The following is a 19,219-nucleotide window of genomic DNA, read 5'->3' as shown; positions in this document are numbered from 1 at the left end:
ATGTTTCTAGCTCTCTATCCCTCTCCCTTCCTCTCTGTAAAAAATCAATAAAAAAATAAAAAAATTCTACACAATTTAGTCACTTGTGTAGGTTTGTATCCACCACTAGTAAAGATGCCGAACAGTTCTAACACCACAGGATCCCTTATGTTTCCCCTTATAATCACATCTGCACTTTCCTGTGCCCATCCCTAACCCCTGGCAATCTGTCCACAACTGTTAAAACTGTCATCTCAAAAGTTTATATAAATGGCCGGCTGGTGTGGCTCAGTGGTTCAATGTTGACCCATGAACCAGGAGGTCACGGTTTGATTCCTGGTCAGAGCACATACCCAGGTTATGGGCTGTATCCCCAGTAGGGGACATGCAGGAGGCAGCTGATCAATAATTCTCCTCATTGATGTTTTTATCGATCTCCTTTCCCTTCCTCTATCTAAAAAAACCCAAAACAAATAACCATAAAAACCCCAGAGGAACTTAAAAAAATATATATGCTTTTAAAAATTTTATATAAAAGGAATTATATAGTTTATAACTTTATGGGATTGGCATTTTTCACTCAGCATAATTCCAAGTTGTTGCATGTATCAATAGCTTGTTGCTTTTTAAATGCTTAATAGTAAGTACTCCATGGTATGGATGAACTACAGTTTATTCACCTGTTGAAAATCATCTAAGCTGATTCCAATTTTTGGCTATTACAATGAAAACTTTTTATGAGAAAGTAAATTTTCCCTTTTGGGGGATAAATGCCCAGGAATGCAATTGCTGGATTGTGTGGTAACTGGATATTTAATTTTAGAAGAACGTGACAAAAGAGTAGCTATACCATTTCACATTCCCACCAGCAATGTGTGAGTGACCCACATCATTACCAGCACTTGATATTTTTATTTTAGCCATTCTGATGTGTATAATGATATCTCATCAAAACTTTAATATGTGATTTGCAAACATATGTTCCTTGTTTTTTCATTCTTTTCACTGGCCTATAATAGAGAACTTTTTAGTATTGATGAATCTAATTTATCAGTTTTTTGTTTTTTAAAAAAAATATATTTTATTGATTTTTTACAGAGAGGAAGGGAGAGAGATAGAGAGCTAGAAATGTCGACGAGAGAGAAACATCGACCAGCCGCCTCCTGCACACCCCCCACGGGGGAAGTGCCCGCAACCAATGTACATGCCCTTGACCGGAATCAAACCTGGGACCCTTCAGTCCGCAGACTGACGCTCTACCACTTAGCCAAACCGGCTTCGGCTAATTTATCAGTTTTTCTTTTGGTGTCAAGACTAAGAACTCTTTGCCTAGCTCCTGAAGAAATCCACTTATGTTTCTCCCTGAAGGTTTTATAGTTTTATATTTTACATTTAAATCTTTCATCTATTTTGAATTAATTTTTGTATAAGATATGAAGCTTCTCCACTATGGGTTTCAATTGCTTTGGCAATTGAAAAAGTTATTCTTCCCCGATTTTTTTTTAAATTGGGTTTGTACCTTTTCTAAAAAATTAGTTGAGCATTTTTGTGTAGGTCTATGTCTGGGTTCTTCTGCTCCATTGGTAGAGGGGTGTCTATCCCTCTACCAATACCACACAGTTTTGATTACTATGGCAATATAGTAAGCCTTAATATTACTTCTTTTTTCTCAAGAGATTTGGCTATTCTAAGGCCTGTGCTTTTCCATCTAAATTTTATTTATTTATTTATTTAAATATATATTTATTGACTTAAGAGAGGAAGAGAGAGGGAGAGATAGAAACATCAATGATGAGAATCACTGATTAGCTGCCTCCTCCACGATCCCAACTGGGGATCGAGCCCACAACCTGGGCATGTGCCCTTGACTATAATCAAACCCGGGACCCTTCAGTCCCCAGGCTGATGCTCTATCCACTGAGCCAAACCAGGTAGCGCTAAATTTTAGAATAAGCTTGTCTATGTCTACAAAATGTCTCCTGCATTTCATAGGAGTTGCATTAAACTTATAGATCAATGAACATGATATGCTCCTTCATTTATTTAGGTCTTCTTTAATTTCTTTCATTAACATTTTGTAATTTTCAGCATACAGATCCTGTTTTATTAGATGTATGTTTAAGTATTTCTTTTTGCGAGGAGCACTTGTAAATGGTATTGTGTTGTTTTTTTAAGTTCTACATGTTCATTGTCAGTACTGTACATAGAAATGTGATTAATTTGGGGTGTTCATTTTATATCCTGGGACCTTGATAAACTCACTTATTAGTTCTATGCTGGCTATCTTTAATAGTTGGGCCAAGAGATCTCAGGAGGGTCCAAAGCATTAGAGGAAACCAGATATAGGGCTGGGGCTGCTACAAAGCAGCAGCCATCTGCCCCTCAGAGCTGATTTACAGGAGTCAGCAGAGGCGCTGAATATCAGCTTCATACCTGAGGATGTTCTAGACTCATTCCCACTGCCACCTGTTAGATTCCCCCAGCCCCATAGTTGGTCACTGGGCTCATTCTATGGAGCACTAAATGTATTCTGTCTCAGGCCATACCCATAACTAACATTGTGACTTTAGTCCCTTGCATATCTTCGTGCCTTCCCAGCTGTACTCTGCTTACCTGGCCACTTATCTCTTCTCTCCGGAGTAGCCGAATGGCCAGGCGCAGCAGCCCCACCACTGCCCGATCCACAAGAAAGCAGAAATCCTGTGCCTGGACACATAGGTGATATAGATGGTCTCGAACAGTCTGCCACACACAGCCCACTCGGTCCCTTAGGAACATAAGAGATGGGGATAGTCTCAGCTAGAGAAGTCACTGGGCAATAAGCCTCCCTTTCTGACTCAGGCTAGGCCTTTCAGGGCTCATTGGTATTATACCCTGAGCAGACAAGAATAATGAGCAAGCTTCATAACGAGCAAGCTTCTCCTCCACTGCCTATAGCTTCATGTACTTTTTGTCTCTAGAGCCCACTCAGCAAGATGGCTACAGGCTTCCATCCCTTTGGAATAAGCTCAATGTGAGGCCTGCCTAATGACAGCCTTCTACCTGTTCTCTAGTACAATCCTCAACAGCATCTCCAGGCAGAAAGCAGCATCCTCCTCATCATATGTCTCTTCATCTGGTGTCACTGAGACAAGAGCCTAGAGGAGAACAACAGTAGAAAAGTAGGTAGCCACTGGCCCTGCCCTGACAGAAATTGACTTTACACCACTGTCCCTGTCTCCCCTCCCAGATTCAGCCAGCCCTTTCTTTTCTTTCCTCTTCATTCTGTACCTTCATGAGCTCCTGCAGTGACTCCAGCTGGAGAAACTTGCTTTCTGTGATCATCTTTTCTGGGTCACATTGCTATAGGGGGCACAAGAGGAAAAGAAAGGTGTCAGTGACAAGGGGTAGAGGGAAGAGAACTTTAAGAGCCAGAAAGAGAGCAGGAGTCAGTTCTGGTCACAAGCTCTCAATGATTCTATTCTTCAGTTCACAGTCCAGTGGGGAAGGATCCAGGGGTAAGCAGGCAGTTACCTTGATACACTCTAAGGCCACTCTCTTAGCCTCCTGGTTCTCGGTGGATGGGCCCCGCACACTAGACTGCTCAGTACCACTTAGTGTCAGCCAGCTCACAAAGCTCAGCACTGTCGACTCTCCTCTGTAGAAACAGTATAAACCCTGGTGAGCTCCAGAGTCCTGACCCTCTCTCCCCAAGGCCTTTAGCCTCTGATCAGCCCTCACCGGTTCGATGGTGTTTCCTCCCGTAGTAGAGAGATCTTGCCATTGGGATCCACAAAATCTTCTACCTGGAAAAGCAGACCAAAAATAATTTCTTTCTACATACCCTTTGCATTTCCTGCTCCCCCATGCAGTTCTCTTGCTTTCTTCTTGTAGCTCTCTGCTCTCCTATTAATTGGGCCCCCTCCATATGGTGACTGCCAATGACTTCTACCAGTCTTCCTTGGTAGCTATGCCCACACTCAAGATCTGTGGTCTTACATTTGAGGTATTCCTGGTAAGCTTCAGCAGGCAGCAGGCCCAGTGATACTCTCAACCAGTTCTATATAGTAGTAGCATATAATCTTGGAGCTCCTGCCTTGTTACTATTTTTTTTTTTTTTTTTCAGAGAGGAAGGGAGAGGTAGAGAGAGATAGAAACATCAATGAAGAGAGAGAATCACTGATTGGCTGCCTCTTGCACGTCACCTACTGGGGATCGAGCCCACAACCCAGGCATGTGCCCTTGAATTGGAATTGAACCTTGGACCCTTCAGTCTGCAGGCCGATGCTCTATCCACTGAGCCAAACCAGCTAGGGCTTGCCTTGTTACTACCGATTAGTCTCCTACCAAGAATTACCTCCACCATAGCCTTGGGCAGCAGTTGGGCTCGGAAGAGCTGTAGCATGGCCTCCATGATATTTTTCCAGCCCTCTCGAAGGATGTCACCATGACGATGGGCCAAATGGAATACTGTCTTGGCTGCAATGTGGGCTTTAGGGTTGCTTCCAAACACACTGGGCAGGTTCTCAATAGACTGGAAAACAAGATGGGAAGAAGCTTAGGGCTTGATAAATGTTTGAAAAAGAGAATCTCTTAGGCCTCAACCTATGGTGCCTTGAGGCTTCTTCTGCTGGCTCTGCTTCAATCCCCAACAATACTAGTAGGAAGGCTAACCTGGGTAAGGCCTTCCCTACTATTGCATATCCTCTCCTATCCCCAATTACATGAATAATGCTATTCTCATTCTAGGTGTACAGACAGAAATAGCTTAAGCCCTATTGTAATCAAGTGGGAGGTGAGGAAATATGCTGAGGGAATCATCTCTGAAGATAAAAGTAATCCATGGCTAAAAGAGGTTCTCCTTTGGAACTCTAGGTACATATCTTCCCCCTCCCCCCCGCCCCCCGCCCCCCTGCCCCAGCTCAACACTCACCTCACTACTAAGAGCTGTGAATTTGCACAAAGAGATGATGAGATTGTCAAACACATCGCTGAGGCCATAGTGGGCGGAGATCATGGCACACTTCCTGTAATGTCACCCCCATCCCAGAAACAGAGTCACTGGAAGGCCAGGCAGCCCTTCCAAGTCCCTGAGAAGGATTGCTTGGCATTCTTCCCCAGTCAGCCCCAGGAAGAAACCTTTTACTCTTTTTTTTTTTTTTCCTTTAGACAGGATCAGGCCTCCCTGTCCCTGAGGACCCTTAGGGGACACGCTGTGCCCACCCCGCCCCACGCCCTCGTGTCCACTGCCCCACGCAGGAGGCTCCACCGCATGCAGGCTGCCTGGGTCTCTCAGCCCTTTTACTCTTAAGTCTAAGAGTGAGTTTTCCCGATATCAACCTAAGAACTTGTATGAATATATGCATAACCCATGGACAAAGACAATAGGGTAGTGAAGGTCTGGGTAGGGGGTGGGGATTGGCTAGAAGTCATTGGGGGTGGGGGTGGGGAGAGGAGGCATATGTAATACTTTCAACAATAAAGAGTAAATATATTGTGTGTGTATATATATATATATATATATACACACACACACACACACACACACACACACACATATATATATATATATATATATATATATATATATACACACAGAGAGAGAGAGAGAGAGAGAGAGAGAGAGAGAGAGAGAGAGAGAGCGCTTTCCCAAGCTTCAGCCTCCCTCCAAAAACTCAGGAAGAACCAACTCTAAAGAAAATAAGAGTAGGATTCAAAGAGGTATGGAGGCAACTATGTTAGCTCAGAGAGGTAGTTAAGAGGTCAGTATTAAGGCCAAAGGTGAGCTACCTGAAGCCTGAGATGGCTTTCTGGATGATTGTCTCCTCAAGGCTTTTGTCAAAGACATAAGAGAGAGCAGCAATAGTGGGGCCCCACGTCATGGTGAAGAGGTCAAGATCGTAGCTACCAGCAGGCACACGTAGGAATATGCCCTCTGGGGTGGCACCTCGATGAAGCAGTACATTCCATACATAGTTCTCCCGAACCAAGCCTGTCTGCTCCTCAGGCATCACAATTTCTTCATTCCTATCAGGAAGTAAGAGGAGTAAGGGCACTGCTATAAACCTGACTGCTCCCAAGCTAGGATAAGGGACTTTAACCATGGCACTCTTCACAAATGAGAGGCCATCAAAACTGAAGTTCAGTGGTTGGCTTCCCAGTCACTAGGGAGAAAGAAAGAAAGATGTGCCATAATTCTCAAGGACCTGCCTCTAAGTGAGGCCTTTGGTTCTATAGTAAGATAAATGATCCCCCTTTTCTGATTTGTAATAAAGAACTAAGTGTCCCATCTTTGACCTCTGATTAACAATAATTTCTTTCTACAGGCCCTTTGTATTTCTTGGGTCTCTAACAGCTCAGAATGCAACTTGGGGGAACTAGACAGGAAAAGTCAGCTGCTCTGGGTTTGGGAAATGGGATCATGACACTCTACTTAGCAGGGACAGTTTGGAACCTGGCTTAAAGTACTAGTCCCAATATTGTTTAGGTTTCTTTAAGGAAGAAAAAAGTTTGGAGAGAGGGATTGCCCAGGTACTGAAGTCCTAAGACTAAATTCAGGGCATATGGGTCATTGCAGCCTGATGTGACTCTAAAATCTGGAAAAGGGAGCAGTGTTCTTCTACTTAACAGAGATGCTACATCATCCTCCATACATACTCACTTGATGGCATGGTACATATCTTCCAGGATGTCTTGTTCAAAGTCCTTCCCTCCATTCACACCTTTTAGGTTTTTGCGAAACTCCTAGAGACAAACCAAGAAGCTTTGCCCCTAATGTCAATGCTGAAACCCCACACAAGGAACCCCTGGGTCTGTGATAAATAGGACTTAGGAAACAATAAGTGAAAGAACCCACTTCCCCACCCCAGTTCCTCTTCTGGATTGGCCAGCCTCCCCTGATTTCCAGAACCCTGTCTGCCTTGCCCACTGGACATCCCATGTCATTTCCGCTTTCTCCAAAGCTTGCTGGATCTTCTCTGCCTTGGCTGGGATTCAAGCTTACCTCCAGGGTCATGGGTGCATTCTGTTTACGAACATTGTGGTTGTGCTGGTCAGTATTAAGCATGATGACAGCATAGGCCAGGGCAAAGCAGGCATCACTATTGGCAAATGGGGAGCCATTACAATTCTGAAAAAGCAAAGACCCCACCTGTGTGAATGCCCTTCTCCAGCCCATTAAACCCTCAGTACCAACCAACTGGATCAATGCTGACACAGAGGGGAGGTACCACCCAGAAAGTGGCCAATCTCTTGCCAACTTCTTAAACAGAAGCTGGACTGGAAAGCTCACTGATGATGCTCTCAGCCTTCTTAGGAGAAGAAGTAGCTGTGTCCCTCAGTTGGAGCCATAAACACCTTCAGTCAAATTAACTTGGGAGGTTAGGCTTAGCCCCTGCCACTCAAACTCACCCTCCAATGCTCTGTGAATGCCTCCAGCAACCTCTGGATGACTGGTGCTTCCCCAGGCAAGCGGAAGGCTTCCAGGTAGAGGCGAAGAGCTTCATCCAGTCTAAGACCCTGAAAGCTGAAGGTGCTATAGGGAGAGGAAGAAGGATGAAGATGCTGAAGATATACAATCTATAAATATTAGGTCCTCTATTAGCTACAGTTCTAATCTACTGGAAAAGAACAGGCTGAGGGTGCTACAATAGCAAAGAGAAGGCATCTCCTGGCCATTTCTAACACAGATCAGCATTTGACAACTCCTAAGCTTAGTATTTTTCACATCAGTGCACTCTTGCCTTTCTTAGAAATCTCATCCCCTGGAACCCAGAACCTATGCTGTGTTCAGGGACCCTGCCCCATCCCGGCTTCCAAAGCTATCTTGCTCTTTTAGATCTAACAGATAAAAGTGATAGAATGAGAAGAGTGTGTGTGACCTGGGTCACTAACAGAAACTGACTGAGACTGCTTTGAGGGAAGGATGCTCTCTCCAATGATCACCAACTATGTCCCATATTTCTTGCAGCTTCCTCACCTCACAAAGCTCTCCAAGAGGTCAATGTTTTTGCGGTCACTCACAAACTCTCCAATCATTTTCTTGTCCAACCGAGGGTTTTCTCGAAGCCATTGGGCTACCTCTGAATTGTCCATTGGGATGGTGAGGAGGCCTTTCTCTTGTAGAAACTGGATTCCCTTCTTTGGTTTCTGGTTGAACTGCTCTGTGCCAGTGATCAGAAGCTGGAGAAAAAAACACTAGAGGTATTAGAAACTGCTCTTCCCCTAACTGGATAAGGCCAGGCTAGAATTCATCATAGTCCACAGCTCATCACCTAACAGTCTCCTAAAAGGTGGTTCTCAGTGGCTTTAGGACTAAGGCTGGATCATTCTTGCCCTAGCTTTCCTCAGTCTTCATGTCTTATTAGAACTGGCTGGAGAGCTTCTTTTCACTCCTTTCTTGAGTGCTACATAGGACAGCCCACAGCCTCTCCATCTATGAAAAAAGTAGAAGGGACTAGAGAAAGGTTTCTTCTCTATACTCTAGTTTTACAGCCATCCCTGGAATCTGTTTATGGGCAGCATCTTGTTTATGGACTCGCTTGGTTTCCCTGTCTTTGATTTTCTAGCCCTGGGGTTTCAAGGAAAAGGTGAATTAACTGTGATAACTTAATCTTTAGTCTTTTTGCAATCAAGGGCACACATAAATCAAAGTCATTTAGGCTACCAATAAGAGGAAGAAAGGGTTAAACAGAAGGTTTTCTTTGTTTTAAGAAAACCAAAACAACACAGTTATATGAACTTTACTAAAGCACCAGGATTAATTTCAACTTCCCTTTATTGCCAATCATCATCCCAGAGCTCAGATGACCAGACCAATAATCTTCAGGGACCCACATGATATCAGCTATCAGGGCTCTTGTGACCACCAGGAACACTTGACTCTCAGAAAAGCAATTGTCCAAGGTAGGCATAACTAACCACATGGCTTTGGAGTAAGGGAAGGACTTCAAAGGAAACTGGGGAAGTTGTACAATGAGCTGCTAGACTGACCCTCATCCTCTGGGATAGAAACCCTACAAAGAACACTCAGACAGAAGTGGGCAGAGGCTGGGCTCTGGATACATCTGTATGTACCTTCTTTTTGTTTTTAATTTCAATCAGTTCCCGTGGATCTGGCAGGAGACAGGAAAATCGAGGCGGCTTCCGGGTAAACGTTTTGTCAGCTAGGAATGGGAGGAAGAGAGAGAAAAACCCATTAAGACCTCTTTTACCAGAAAGTGACTTTTGGAAATTGCTGATATATTCTACAGTGAAAAAGAATGCTTCAGACATTTTCTTGTCCTCATCCATTTTCCACTTCCTTAGAGGTTCTATCTTCTAGGATTCCATATGTCTTCTTTCCTCTCTCTGGGTTTGAAGGCATAGTGAGCAGTTAAGGTTCACTCAAGTACTACCCTAGGGTGTCTCTGTTCCCCCGCCTCTGCTCTCCACCAGGCCCCCCAGTTAGTGGGGTTTAGGATTACAGACACCCAGTACCCACCCCCAGAATCACCAGCTTCCTCCAGATCATTGCATCCTGGCTTCCCATGTTCTGCTGGCAGCCGCCCTCCACCTGGAAGATGCAGGTCTAGGATGTCTGGGGCCATGCCTACAGCTTTCCCATCGCTGGCTGCTCTCTCAGCTGGTAAGAGAGAAGAAGATAAGTGAACTTATGGAGTAAGTAAAGCTGCAAGGGAAGTTGAGTCCCTGGCCAAGGAGACCTGCATTCTCCCTCATAGGTTGCCAGTCTTGAACAGGACAAACCCAAGCTCAAACAAACAGTCACTGTCCCAGGTCAGCCACGCATTAGATTATAGAATTTAATAAAGAAATTACCCAGTCACTTTCCTTGATCTTCTGCAACCTTAATCTCAAGGGGAAGTTTGAGAAGATTCATTAGAGTGGAAGGAGATACTGGGGGTGAGGGAAGGGAGGACCTGGAACTTTTAGGGACAGAAGTCCTATATCCTTTCATCTATATTTTCTTTTCTCTCCATAAATAATTCTTTAAAAAAGCCAAAGTGTGGAGGAGAAGAAAAGGTAAAGTCTGTTAATCTGCTTTGTGGCCTGTGATTCAAACCACCAAACCTCAAAAACAAATAAGTGGGAGTACCCCAGAGGAAGTGATATAAGAGCAGGAAAAAAATTTAGAGTGGAGAAGAGATAAGCATAGAACCATGAGATCCTCAAAGTAAGAAATGCCTCTTACTATTGCTAACTTCTCGGGTGCCGTCTACTGCCTCATAGCTGGGTCTGGCAGCTTCTTTCTTCTCTTGCTGAGTAAGGCTATTGAGGACTTTAGCCTGGCAGTGGGCTTCAGTGCTGTCAATCACTGTCAACAGGGCATCAAGAGACAGTAGATGTGTTGTATAAAGCTGACCAGACACAGGAAAGGCATTCTGGAAAGTAAATAGATCCAGTAGACTTGAGCTTAGAATACTTTAAACTTAACTGATTCTTTTCCAAAATCCCCAACTTCCTATAACTTCTATATTGAAATGCATTTCTTCTTCCTGTTCCCCAATTCTCAAATGTTTCCCTCCCTGTATGTACTTTCTTACTACCACCAAAGAGATTTCCTTAATATAGCCTTCTTCCTAGCAGCCAGTGATAATGCTCAGCACCTTGGACAGCAGCTTGGTGAGGTCTTCAAAGAGGTTGGAACAGTAGTAGTCACAATCATAGTTGATATAGAGCTCAGTGACAAAGCTGGGGATGTGCCAGAGCTGCACAATGGCTTCCAGTGCCATCTCCTTCATCTCATAAGGCATCTTGGGGTTCTCCATAGTAATGATCTCCATGAGCTTTTTGATGTACATCTGGCAATAAACCATTAATTGCCATTTGGGTGGGGAAAGAAGTCAAAACAGGAAGAAAAAAAATTGAACAAAATTGTCAAAAGGCATGCATTAAGAGACACTTATATAGTAAACACACAATACAGTGTACAGATGATGTGTTGTCAATTGTACACCTGAAACCTGTATAATTTTGTTAACCAGTATTACCCTAATACATTAAATAAAAAGACTCCTAAAAATAGATACTTATAAATATTCCATCCCTAAATACATCCCCTCTTTGGCCTTCTGTTGGGTGGATAAGGCCTGGTTCTCTATCTCATGCCTGATCCAAATCAAGTTACCTGTTGCCATTTTAATGCTATGTGAGCCTGACATGATCCTATTTAGAGTTCCTTTTTGCAATTTAGTGGCTAAGTCAGCGTGACTTACCTGACTATGTTGCAGAGGAGCTGCTAGGCAGAGGGTATATCAACTCATGGTAAGGTTACCTACTAGTGCTCATATTTGGTTTCTCCCATTTTTTAGCCAGCCAATTTTCTCTAGGTTCTTTTTGATTTCTCTACTAAAGAGGCCAGCCAATAAACCAAACTAGACAGGCTAGAAGCATTCTCCTACAGAAGCCCCAAAATTTCACCCATGACAAAGTTAGCTGCACTGATGATGCCATACATGCATCTTACTATAATACTTTTCGTCTTTCAAGGTTGAGAAACTCACCTCCAATTGGAACTTGAGGTGCTCTCTCATGCTCTCAAACAGTAGGAAGCATACCCGCAGAGAAGCAGCATAAAGGTTCATTCGCTCTATGCTGAGTAGCTGTAGATCAGAGTAGGGTAGGCATTAGTTTCTGAACCTGACTATGGTCCAACCAAGAGAAAAGCAGCAGAGAAAACAGTGAAGTTTTCAATAAGGTTGTGCGCTGAGGGGATTCTATATCTAGCCATTACTCTATTTCCCTTTGGCTACCAGAGTCCCCAGAAATTAATAGTCATCTTGACCATGATTACTGGCCAAATGGGGTGGGAGGTTCTTTTGTGGTTCCTATCATGAATCAGTCAAACCTCCCTGTGCTTCCCTACCCCATGAGAGACCTTGAAAAACAACCAGGAGCTCTGAGCCCTTCTAGAAATCCAGTCTTACCTGGAATAAGTGGCGGCACATATCATCCTTAATGAGGCCCAAGAGGGTTTGGCACTGGGCTATAGGGGCTGACTCAAGAGCCACTGTCAGCAAATGTAGTCCCATGTGGATCATAACCTCTGAGTTGTGTCGGTCATGTGGATTGGTGAGTGAGATGAGGAAGCGGAAGAGCTCTCGGATGCAGGGAAGACCATAGGGGACCAAAGCTGTACCTGGGAGAAGGCCAAGAGGGAAGTGAGATTCCCAAGAAACAACTGGCTTAATAGCTTGGCCTAGCTTACCCTGCATTTTACAAGGTAATTTCAGATTAGTGACGCTCTTCAAGAAGAAAACAAAACAACTGTTTTCTTCTGTGGAAATAAGGAGCCTATTTATTTACTGAAGGGAGTCAGAACTGATGATCCTACTTTTCTATTGAAAGTCCCAGTTTAGCTCAATTGATAGAGCACTGGCCTGCGAATTGAAGGGTCCCCGGTTCAATTCCCGTCAAGGGCACATGCTGGGGTTGTGGACTTGATCTCCAGTAGGGGGGCAAGCAGGAGGCAACCAATCAATGATTCTCTCTCATCAATCATGTCTCTATCTCTCTCTCCCTCTCCCTTTCTCTCTAAAATCAATAAACATATTTTAAAAAAAGCCTCAAGCTTTCTATTCTTCCCTCTCATTTCTTATTGTCCACCAAGTTAGGGAAGGGCTCCATCCATGCCAATAGCCCTCTGACTTGATTCCATTTCCTGACTAGAGCTTGAACTAGCAGATGCTACATGTTCAAGACAATCTAGGCTCAGGCAGCTTAGTGGATTGGATGGGGAGGTGAACAGGCAGAGCCTACCTAAGTGTACTCACCTTCTTTCTGGGAGGACTGTGTAAAGCGCACACCTCGGGGATTGACGTAATCCATGTCATGTACAGAGGCAGAATCAGAGTGGTCAACAGGGGATGTGCATTCTTCTAACACTTCAGGGATAGATTCCACGGATGCTGACTGAGGCTTTTCTACATGGGCCCCTTCCTTCTATGACCAGTAGCAGGGGGATATAGAAGAGGGATGAGACAAGAGCAACTTGGAATTACTTCCCTGAAATATCTGTCCTCCAAGTGTATCTAATGGATTGCAGGTGTAGGGCCAGCTCAGTGGGCTATGAATCAATGGAAGGAATATGATGGACTCAGAAAACATGTCCTGAGGCATCACTGACCTATAAGGATTTGAAACCTAGAAGCAATAGAGGCTCTTATAAGCTTGAGATTTAGATCATTATCTTCATTCTTATAATCATTATTATCATTCCTTCCAGGCAGCTCCCTCACCTTTGCCAAGTACTTCCTATCTATATGCATAACTTGATAAATCCCATGAGCTAACTCTCACAGTGAGTCATATCGTAGGTTCTCTAAGCAGCACAGCTAATTGTAGGAAATGGGAAGAACCCACCCTACCCCAACTATCTTTTTAGCCAAGGCCTGGATAAAGGATCTAAAGGATCAAACTAATGTCCACAGTGGAAGACTGGAGGGGGGCCTTTAAAAATGAAAGCCATACCTGGGAGTCAGGCTGCTCAGGAACCCCTAGCTCATTGCTGCCAGGCTCTGTAGCTGTGCTGTACCCTGAAGAGCCAGGTTGCTCCAGGTCAGTGAGGTCCTCCTTAGAAGTGGTCTGGGAGGAGAACTCCAGGCCACTGTCTGTAGAGGGGCTGACCACTGCCGAGGCAGCTTCTGAACTTGCAGAGGAGATGGGAGTGGGCACATCAATGAAGGGCATGCCACCTGCCAAGCAAAGTAAGTGAGGCTTAAAGAAGAGAGACTTTGTGGGAAATATATAGCCTTTATGGTACCAGAACTGTTTCTACACTGCATACTAATCTCTGTATACACTAGTCTCTACAGTAGTCAGAGTTCCCCTGGAAGAAGAACAAACTTAAGTCACTGCAGAATTTCTAAATGGTCACTGTTCTTGACTTGGAGTTTCCCATTTTTGCTCTCAGCAGAAATAAACCAAAGCCCTTCAGTTGGCTGGTCTTCAATGTCAAAATCCCTGAGAGAGAGCCCTGCTGGTTTTGCTCAGTGATTAGTGTGTCAGCCCACAGATCAAAGGGTCGTGGATTCAATTCCCAGTCAAGGGTACATACCTTGGTTGGATCCCTGGTCCAGGTCCAGGTGGGTATGGGAGGCACCTGGTTCTCTATACCAGTTGATGTTTTTCTCTCCACCCCGCCCCCCACCTCCTCCCTCTCTCTCTATTTTAATCAGAAGCAGCAACCCAGGGCACTCACCAGTGAAATTAGAGGATAAGGTGGTTCCATTGGAGATGGGTAGCTCTGAACCTGGTATAACTTTGGTCATATGGCGTGGGGGCCGGGGGGATCTCTTCTGTTTTTTCCACTTGGATGAATCACTCATGCCTCCTGCTCTCATTTTCAGCTGGAAATATCACACCTCATTAGCACTGGTATTCAAACTAAAACTTTATCCCTAAAATCTCCATTCTCTTGGTTCTACTTGTCTTCAGAAAAAGCCTATAACCTGTATCTGTTCCAAAGGAAGAATCTAGACCAGTGGTTGGCAAACTGCGGCTCGCAAGGCACATGTGGCTCTTTGGCCCCTTGAGTGTGGCTCTTCCACAAAATACCACATGCAGGCGCACACATACAGTGCAATTGAAACTTTGTGGCCCATGCGAAAGTGTCTTCAGCTCTTAAAAGAAATTTCAATTGTTGTACTGTTGATATTTGGCTCTGTTGACTAATGAGTGCCGACCACTGATCTAGACCATCAGAGTACATTCCTGCTTCTCTAACCTGGCTTCTACACTGGGCACTTTACAAGGGACCCTGACAGGAAGGTTACATTCTGTTTTTAGATTGGTCTATGATGGGGCGCAGCTCTCACACATCACTTGCTTCCCTGAGTCCTGGATGGCAATCCTGAGAACTAGACGGTGTTCAAACCACCTGCAGGAAGGGTAAGGGGAGGGACTCTTTTACCTGGAGCTTTAGTTCTAAAGGTCCTAGACTCTTGGGCTTTCCTCCTTAACTATCTGCAGAAGTTGCCTATTCCTAGTTCTTATCCAATTATGAGAGCCTATTCCTTCCCAGCCATACCCTTAGCTTTTCTATTGCTTCATGAACTGGGCCATACCCCTCACTGTCTGGAATTTCTGCATCAAACTGGTCAAAGGCTCATTCCTTGGAGTTAAGAAGGAGGAGCAGCTCAATTGGTTTGTGGAATTAAGGATTCTCTGCTACTCCCAATTTTTATATCTCAACTAGAGGCCTGGTGCATGAAATTCATGCACTAGGAGGAGGGGGTCGGTCCTCAGCCTAGCCTGTGCTCTCTCACAGTCTGGGAGCCCTTGGGAGATATCTGACTGATGGTTTAGGCCCGCTCCCCGGGAGGCTCCTGCCATCGCAGCTGCACTCGCCAGCCATGAGCCTGGCTTCTGGCTGAGCGGCACTCCCTCTGCACTGACCACCAGGGAGCAACTCCTGCGTTAAGCATCTGCGCGCCCCCCCCCCCCCATGCACCCCGTGGCCATTGCACATCATAACAACCGGTTGTTCCACTAATCAGTTAATTTGCATATTAGCCTTTTATTATATAGGATTACTATATAGGATGAGATCTCCTGTCCTTCTCACTGTGGGATCTTTCTAAATGCAATTTTATATTTTCAGATGGTAAGGCTACTGATTTCTTAGACTCTTGCTCCATTCCATTTCTCTCTCTTTTGCTGTATTTCTATTCTTCATATAGCTTCCTTTTAGTCACAAAGAAAATCTCTATCATCTATTGACTATTCTAGAATATAAGTTTTTATGCATTTTCTCCACCCTAAGTTCTCGGTGACTTTGTTTAGGCCCATTTTGTTTTCCTAGTCCAAATGCCTCCTCAGTTTTGAAACCAGTTCCTCTACAGAGTTACACCAAACTATTCCTAGGCTGATGGACCATTCCTGGATGGGGCAACAGCAATTCTCTTCCGAGAACCATCAGAATGAGTCTAAAGATAGTAGAGGTACATTTCCTCCCTGACTCTCTCTAAAAGCTGAATATTCCTTTATTATTCTTGGCCTGTTCAATTCCTATTGATATTTGGGAATAGGCTCTCTTCCTCAACTTCTCCCAAGTTCTCCAGAACCTGGATAACTTTTGATTCCTTACTTAGAAACTATTTAATTCTTCCTTCCCTAGACATAGCTTCATCCATAAATAAGAGAAGTCTAGGAGCTGAGCTCTGCCCTTAGCTTTTAGTAACACAGCATTAGCCTTGCATGGTCTCTTCCTGTCTATCCATCTCCAAAATGCCTGTAGTCCTATACCTAGAATGGAGCTTCAAGTACTCTGAGCACTGGGGCTAAGCAGGAAGTACGATACTCTCTCTAGTAACCATGGAGGCTCATCTGGGTCAAGTTCATGGAGGGAACATGTCCTGGAGGTAAGAATTGCCCCAACATAAAGACAGGTAAGAAGCACAAGAGATCAATGAGGGAAAGTAAGAACCTCCTGGCTTTGTTTGCAATTGTCACTGAGCTCTAAAAAATACCAACATCTGGATCTACTTTTGTAAGATATCCTTTCTCTGCAGGCAGCTCCCTCTACCTATTTCAGGAACTCTAGGTAGTCCTACTTCCACAGAGAAGCCAGTCACTCGTTAATATTCCTTTCCACACTAGGATCTTTCCTGTTTCCTTCTCTATCCTCAGCAAAGCTAGCTCCAATCTGATCATTTCAGTGAGTGTTCTCTGCCTCCTGGCTAGAGTAGGGACAAAGAGGCTGCCAATTCTCACAAATGTCTCAGCCCTTAAAAAGTACAGCCATGCTCCCTGTCCTAAGGTGCTAAGGTAGGGGGTGGGCAGTAGATGTTCATGGGACTCTCACCATCATATTCATATAACTCTATATTACCAAAGGACAGTATAAGCTTTACAAAGAAATGGTAGGTCCTAAATTAATAATCATGGCAAAATACTAGGTAGCCAATGAAGAGATCTGCAATTTGAGATTAGGCAAGCACACAAATGGAACTTGAGGTAATGCATGCAAAAAGAACATAGGCCTATGGACTCTCCAGCTAGGTACACACACACACACACACACACACACACACACACACACACACATTTCTTTTTATCTTCAGTGACCTGGATGTCCAAAACCATATTGCTAGCATGCCCACTATTGTGATAGATAGCTTAGACAGCACATACCTCCTTCCCCCGGCTCTTCCTCTTAAGGGAGGGATATGGGTATTAGAGTAATCTTTAGCTTGGGCCTCTCCACTAAGCTCCCATATATCTTGACTTTTAAAGGACAGAGGGCATCTTTGCAGATCCCAAAGTTCTCCCAGTGTCCTGGGCTCTTTTCATCCATCTAGTCTTAAACCTTGGAAAGGCCTCTTTAATGGTAATAAAAAATAAATGAATAAAAGGCCCCAATAAGATGAACTACCATTTCCTTCCAAACCCAGTTCAGGTATCCAGCTAAGAGTCAAGGACTGTGCTTAAATTCTCTATACCAGCTGAGAGACAGAAAAAGAGTAGAAGAGGGAAGAGTTTTACTTGGAGGTCTCTCAGAGTTCCCCTAGAAATGGTAGATATTAAACATCCCCACAATATGTCAGCAGGATCCAAGCTCTCTGTCTAGGCTCACTATATGATACATCACCAGTTCAAGGATTCCTTCTGCCTCTAGGCAACTAGATGCCCAAGGAAAATTATCAATACTGCAAAGCTACCAACACATGCAACTCTTCCAAAGCCATGCTGTTTACTAGGGAGGGGTAAGTTGTGCTCTAAACATTGGAAATGGGAACCACATATTACGTATAAAAAATAAACATTTAAATAAATAAATATAAAGGGGGGAAAGGAGAGGGAGAGGGAGAGAGACCTTGAGGTTCTTAAAGAGTAGTACCCTCTCTAACTGGTTCAGGGCTTTGGTCTGCTCCCCACTATTTAGCTCCAGTTTGTTGAGGAGACATGGAGAAATCTGTGAAAGACAGGCAAACGAATGATTTAAACAGAGTGAAATAAACTCAGACACAAGCCAACAGGGCACAGGGCAGGAATGGGGATAGATGGCAAGGGAGAGGGGAAGGTCAGGTGCATGCATCAAACAGCCAAGGGTCATCTCCATGGACAGAACCTCTTAGGGCTGCAAGCAGAATCTTTATGAGAGGCCTGTGAAGTCCAGGGCTTCCATTCAAGATAGAAAGAGACCATTCTTCTGACCACCATTCTCGTCTACCAATTTAAGAACCTCCTGATCTGGAGTCAGGCTTGATTTATCTCATCATGACAAGCATGAGCCCAGTCTAATTTAGCATTAGAGTGAGATTTGGGGCATAGACTCTCTAGACTAGGGGTGTCGAACTCAATCAGAGAAGGGGCCAAAATCTAAAATCCAGCCTAAATCGCAGGCCGAATGGTTTACTGAACAGTCATAAACTGTCATTGTGATGGAAACGCAGCGGAGTGCAGTGATGACAGCGCGGTGCGGGCCACATTGCAAGGCCTGGCGGTACGGATTTGGCCCGCGGGCCTTGTGTTTGACACATGTGCTCTAGACCTTCTAACCTGCTGATAAGCCTGGACCCAAAGGGGATGGTAGGTCTTTCACCTCTACCAACATACATTTTTAGCCCAACCCGAAGAGCTTCATCCAGTTTTTTAGGAAGGACTGGCTCATCAGCTTATGTAGTAGGATCAACAAGATAAGCTGGAAAGAAAAGACTGGAAAGAGAGGTATCTGGGAAATAATACATTGCTCACTAAAGTTGTGATAGCTATTTCTAGCTTCCAAACAAATCTGTCTAGGCAAAAGCATGTTTTTGCTAAGCAAGGGTATCCCAGGAAAATCCCCATCCAGGGAGATCAAGGTTTGGATGAGGGACAGCAGGTCATACCTTCTTCATGTTGGTGCCCACATAGTTCTTGGGTTCTTCTTTAAATTGAGGTAACCTATAGTACAAAGAATCCCATGGACTGTCATTAGGCATAATAACAAATTTCCCCCTCCACACCAGCCACAGCCCAAAGGTGCTCTGGGACAGAGCATGCCTGTCTCTTAGGATAGCTAGGAAGGAAGCAAGCTATTTCACCCTTTTCAGAGCTTCATCAAAGAGCCATAGGATTTGGGGGATGTATGCTAATAGACACTTTCTAAAAAAGAAAGTAGACATCAGGGCAAAGTAACTAAGTGTGGAGCCTCTTTCATCCTCAAACTGACTCCTCCTACTTCACTTGGCAAGTATTGCTGAAAACCACAAGATGGGGAGAGGGCATAGGATGAGATGTAAAAGGCAGGTTGAAGTTTTGAAACCAGGGAATTGGAGCCAGA

At 44.3% G+C, this 19,219-nt stretch overlaps 1 protein-coding gene across 14 annotated transcripts in view; it reads right to left on the bottom strand.

Moving 5' to 3' along the window:
* The window catches only part of GBF1 (golgi brefeldin A resistant guanine nucleotide exchange factor 1), a 104,336-nt gene that overhangs the window by 6,182 nt on the left and 78,935 nt on the right, over positions 1-19,219 (bottom strand). For 4 of the 14 annotated variants that reach the window (XM_036437823.2, XM_036437826.2, XM_045582038.1 and 1 more), the window contains 23 exons: positions 18,786-18,840; positions 17,771-17,869; positions 14,156-14,303; positions 13,426-13,649; positions 12,729-12,897; positions 11,883-12,094; positions 11,460-11,558; positions 10,563-10,757; positions 10,148-10,337; positions 9,440-9,580; positions 9,034-9,122; positions 7,937-8,139; positions 7,369-7,492; positions 6,962-7,087; positions 6,620-6,702; positions 5,749-5,985; positions 4,892-4,985; positions 4,316-4,492; positions 3,700-3,764; positions 3,493-3,616; positions 3,250-3,321; positions 3,022-3,116; positions 2,593-2,746 (listed from right to left, as the gene is read on the bottom strand). In XM_036437823.2, the coding sequence (XP_036293716.1) occupies positions 2,593-2,746; positions 3,022-3,116; positions 3,250-3,321; positions 3,493-3,616; positions 3,700-3,764; positions 4,316-4,492; positions 4,892-4,985; positions 5,749-5,985; positions 6,620-6,702; positions 6,962-7,087; positions 7,369-7,492; positions 7,937-8,139; positions 9,034-9,122; positions 9,440-9,580; positions 10,148-10,337; positions 10,563-10,757; positions 11,460-11,558; positions 11,883-12,094; positions 12,729-12,897; positions 13,426-13,649; positions 14,156-14,303; positions 17,771-17,869; positions 18,786-18,840 (3,175 nt within the window). The remainder of the gene's footprint in view (positions 1-2,592; positions 2,747-3,021; positions 3,117-3,249; positions 3,322-3,492; positions 3,617-3,699; positions 3,765-4,315; positions 4,493-4,891; positions 4,986-5,748; positions 5,986-6,619; positions 6,703-6,961; positions 7,088-7,368; positions 7,493-7,936; positions 8,140-9,033; positions 9,123-9,439; positions 9,581-10,147; positions 10,338-10,562; positions 10,758-11,459; positions 11,559-11,882; positions 12,095-12,728; positions 12,898-13,425; positions 13,650-14,155; positions 14,304-17,770; positions 17,870-18,785; positions 18,841-19,219) is intronic. The other 10 variants (XM_036437825.2, XM_045582039.1, XM_036437829.2 and 7 more) reach the window with 7 other exon arrangements.

Source organism: Pipistrellus kuhlii, unplaced genomic scaffold (genome assembly GCF_014108245.1).
Source record: "Pipistrellus kuhlii isolate mPipKuh1 unplaced genomic scaffold, mPipKuh1.p scaffold_m20_p_15, whole genome shotgun sequence".
Classification (NCBI taxonomy): domain Eukaryota; kingdom Metazoa; phylum Chordata; class Mammalia; order Chiroptera; family Vespertilionidae; genus Pipistrellus; species Pipistrellus kuhlii.
This window is presented reverse-complemented; position numbering and strand designations above follow the sequence as displayed.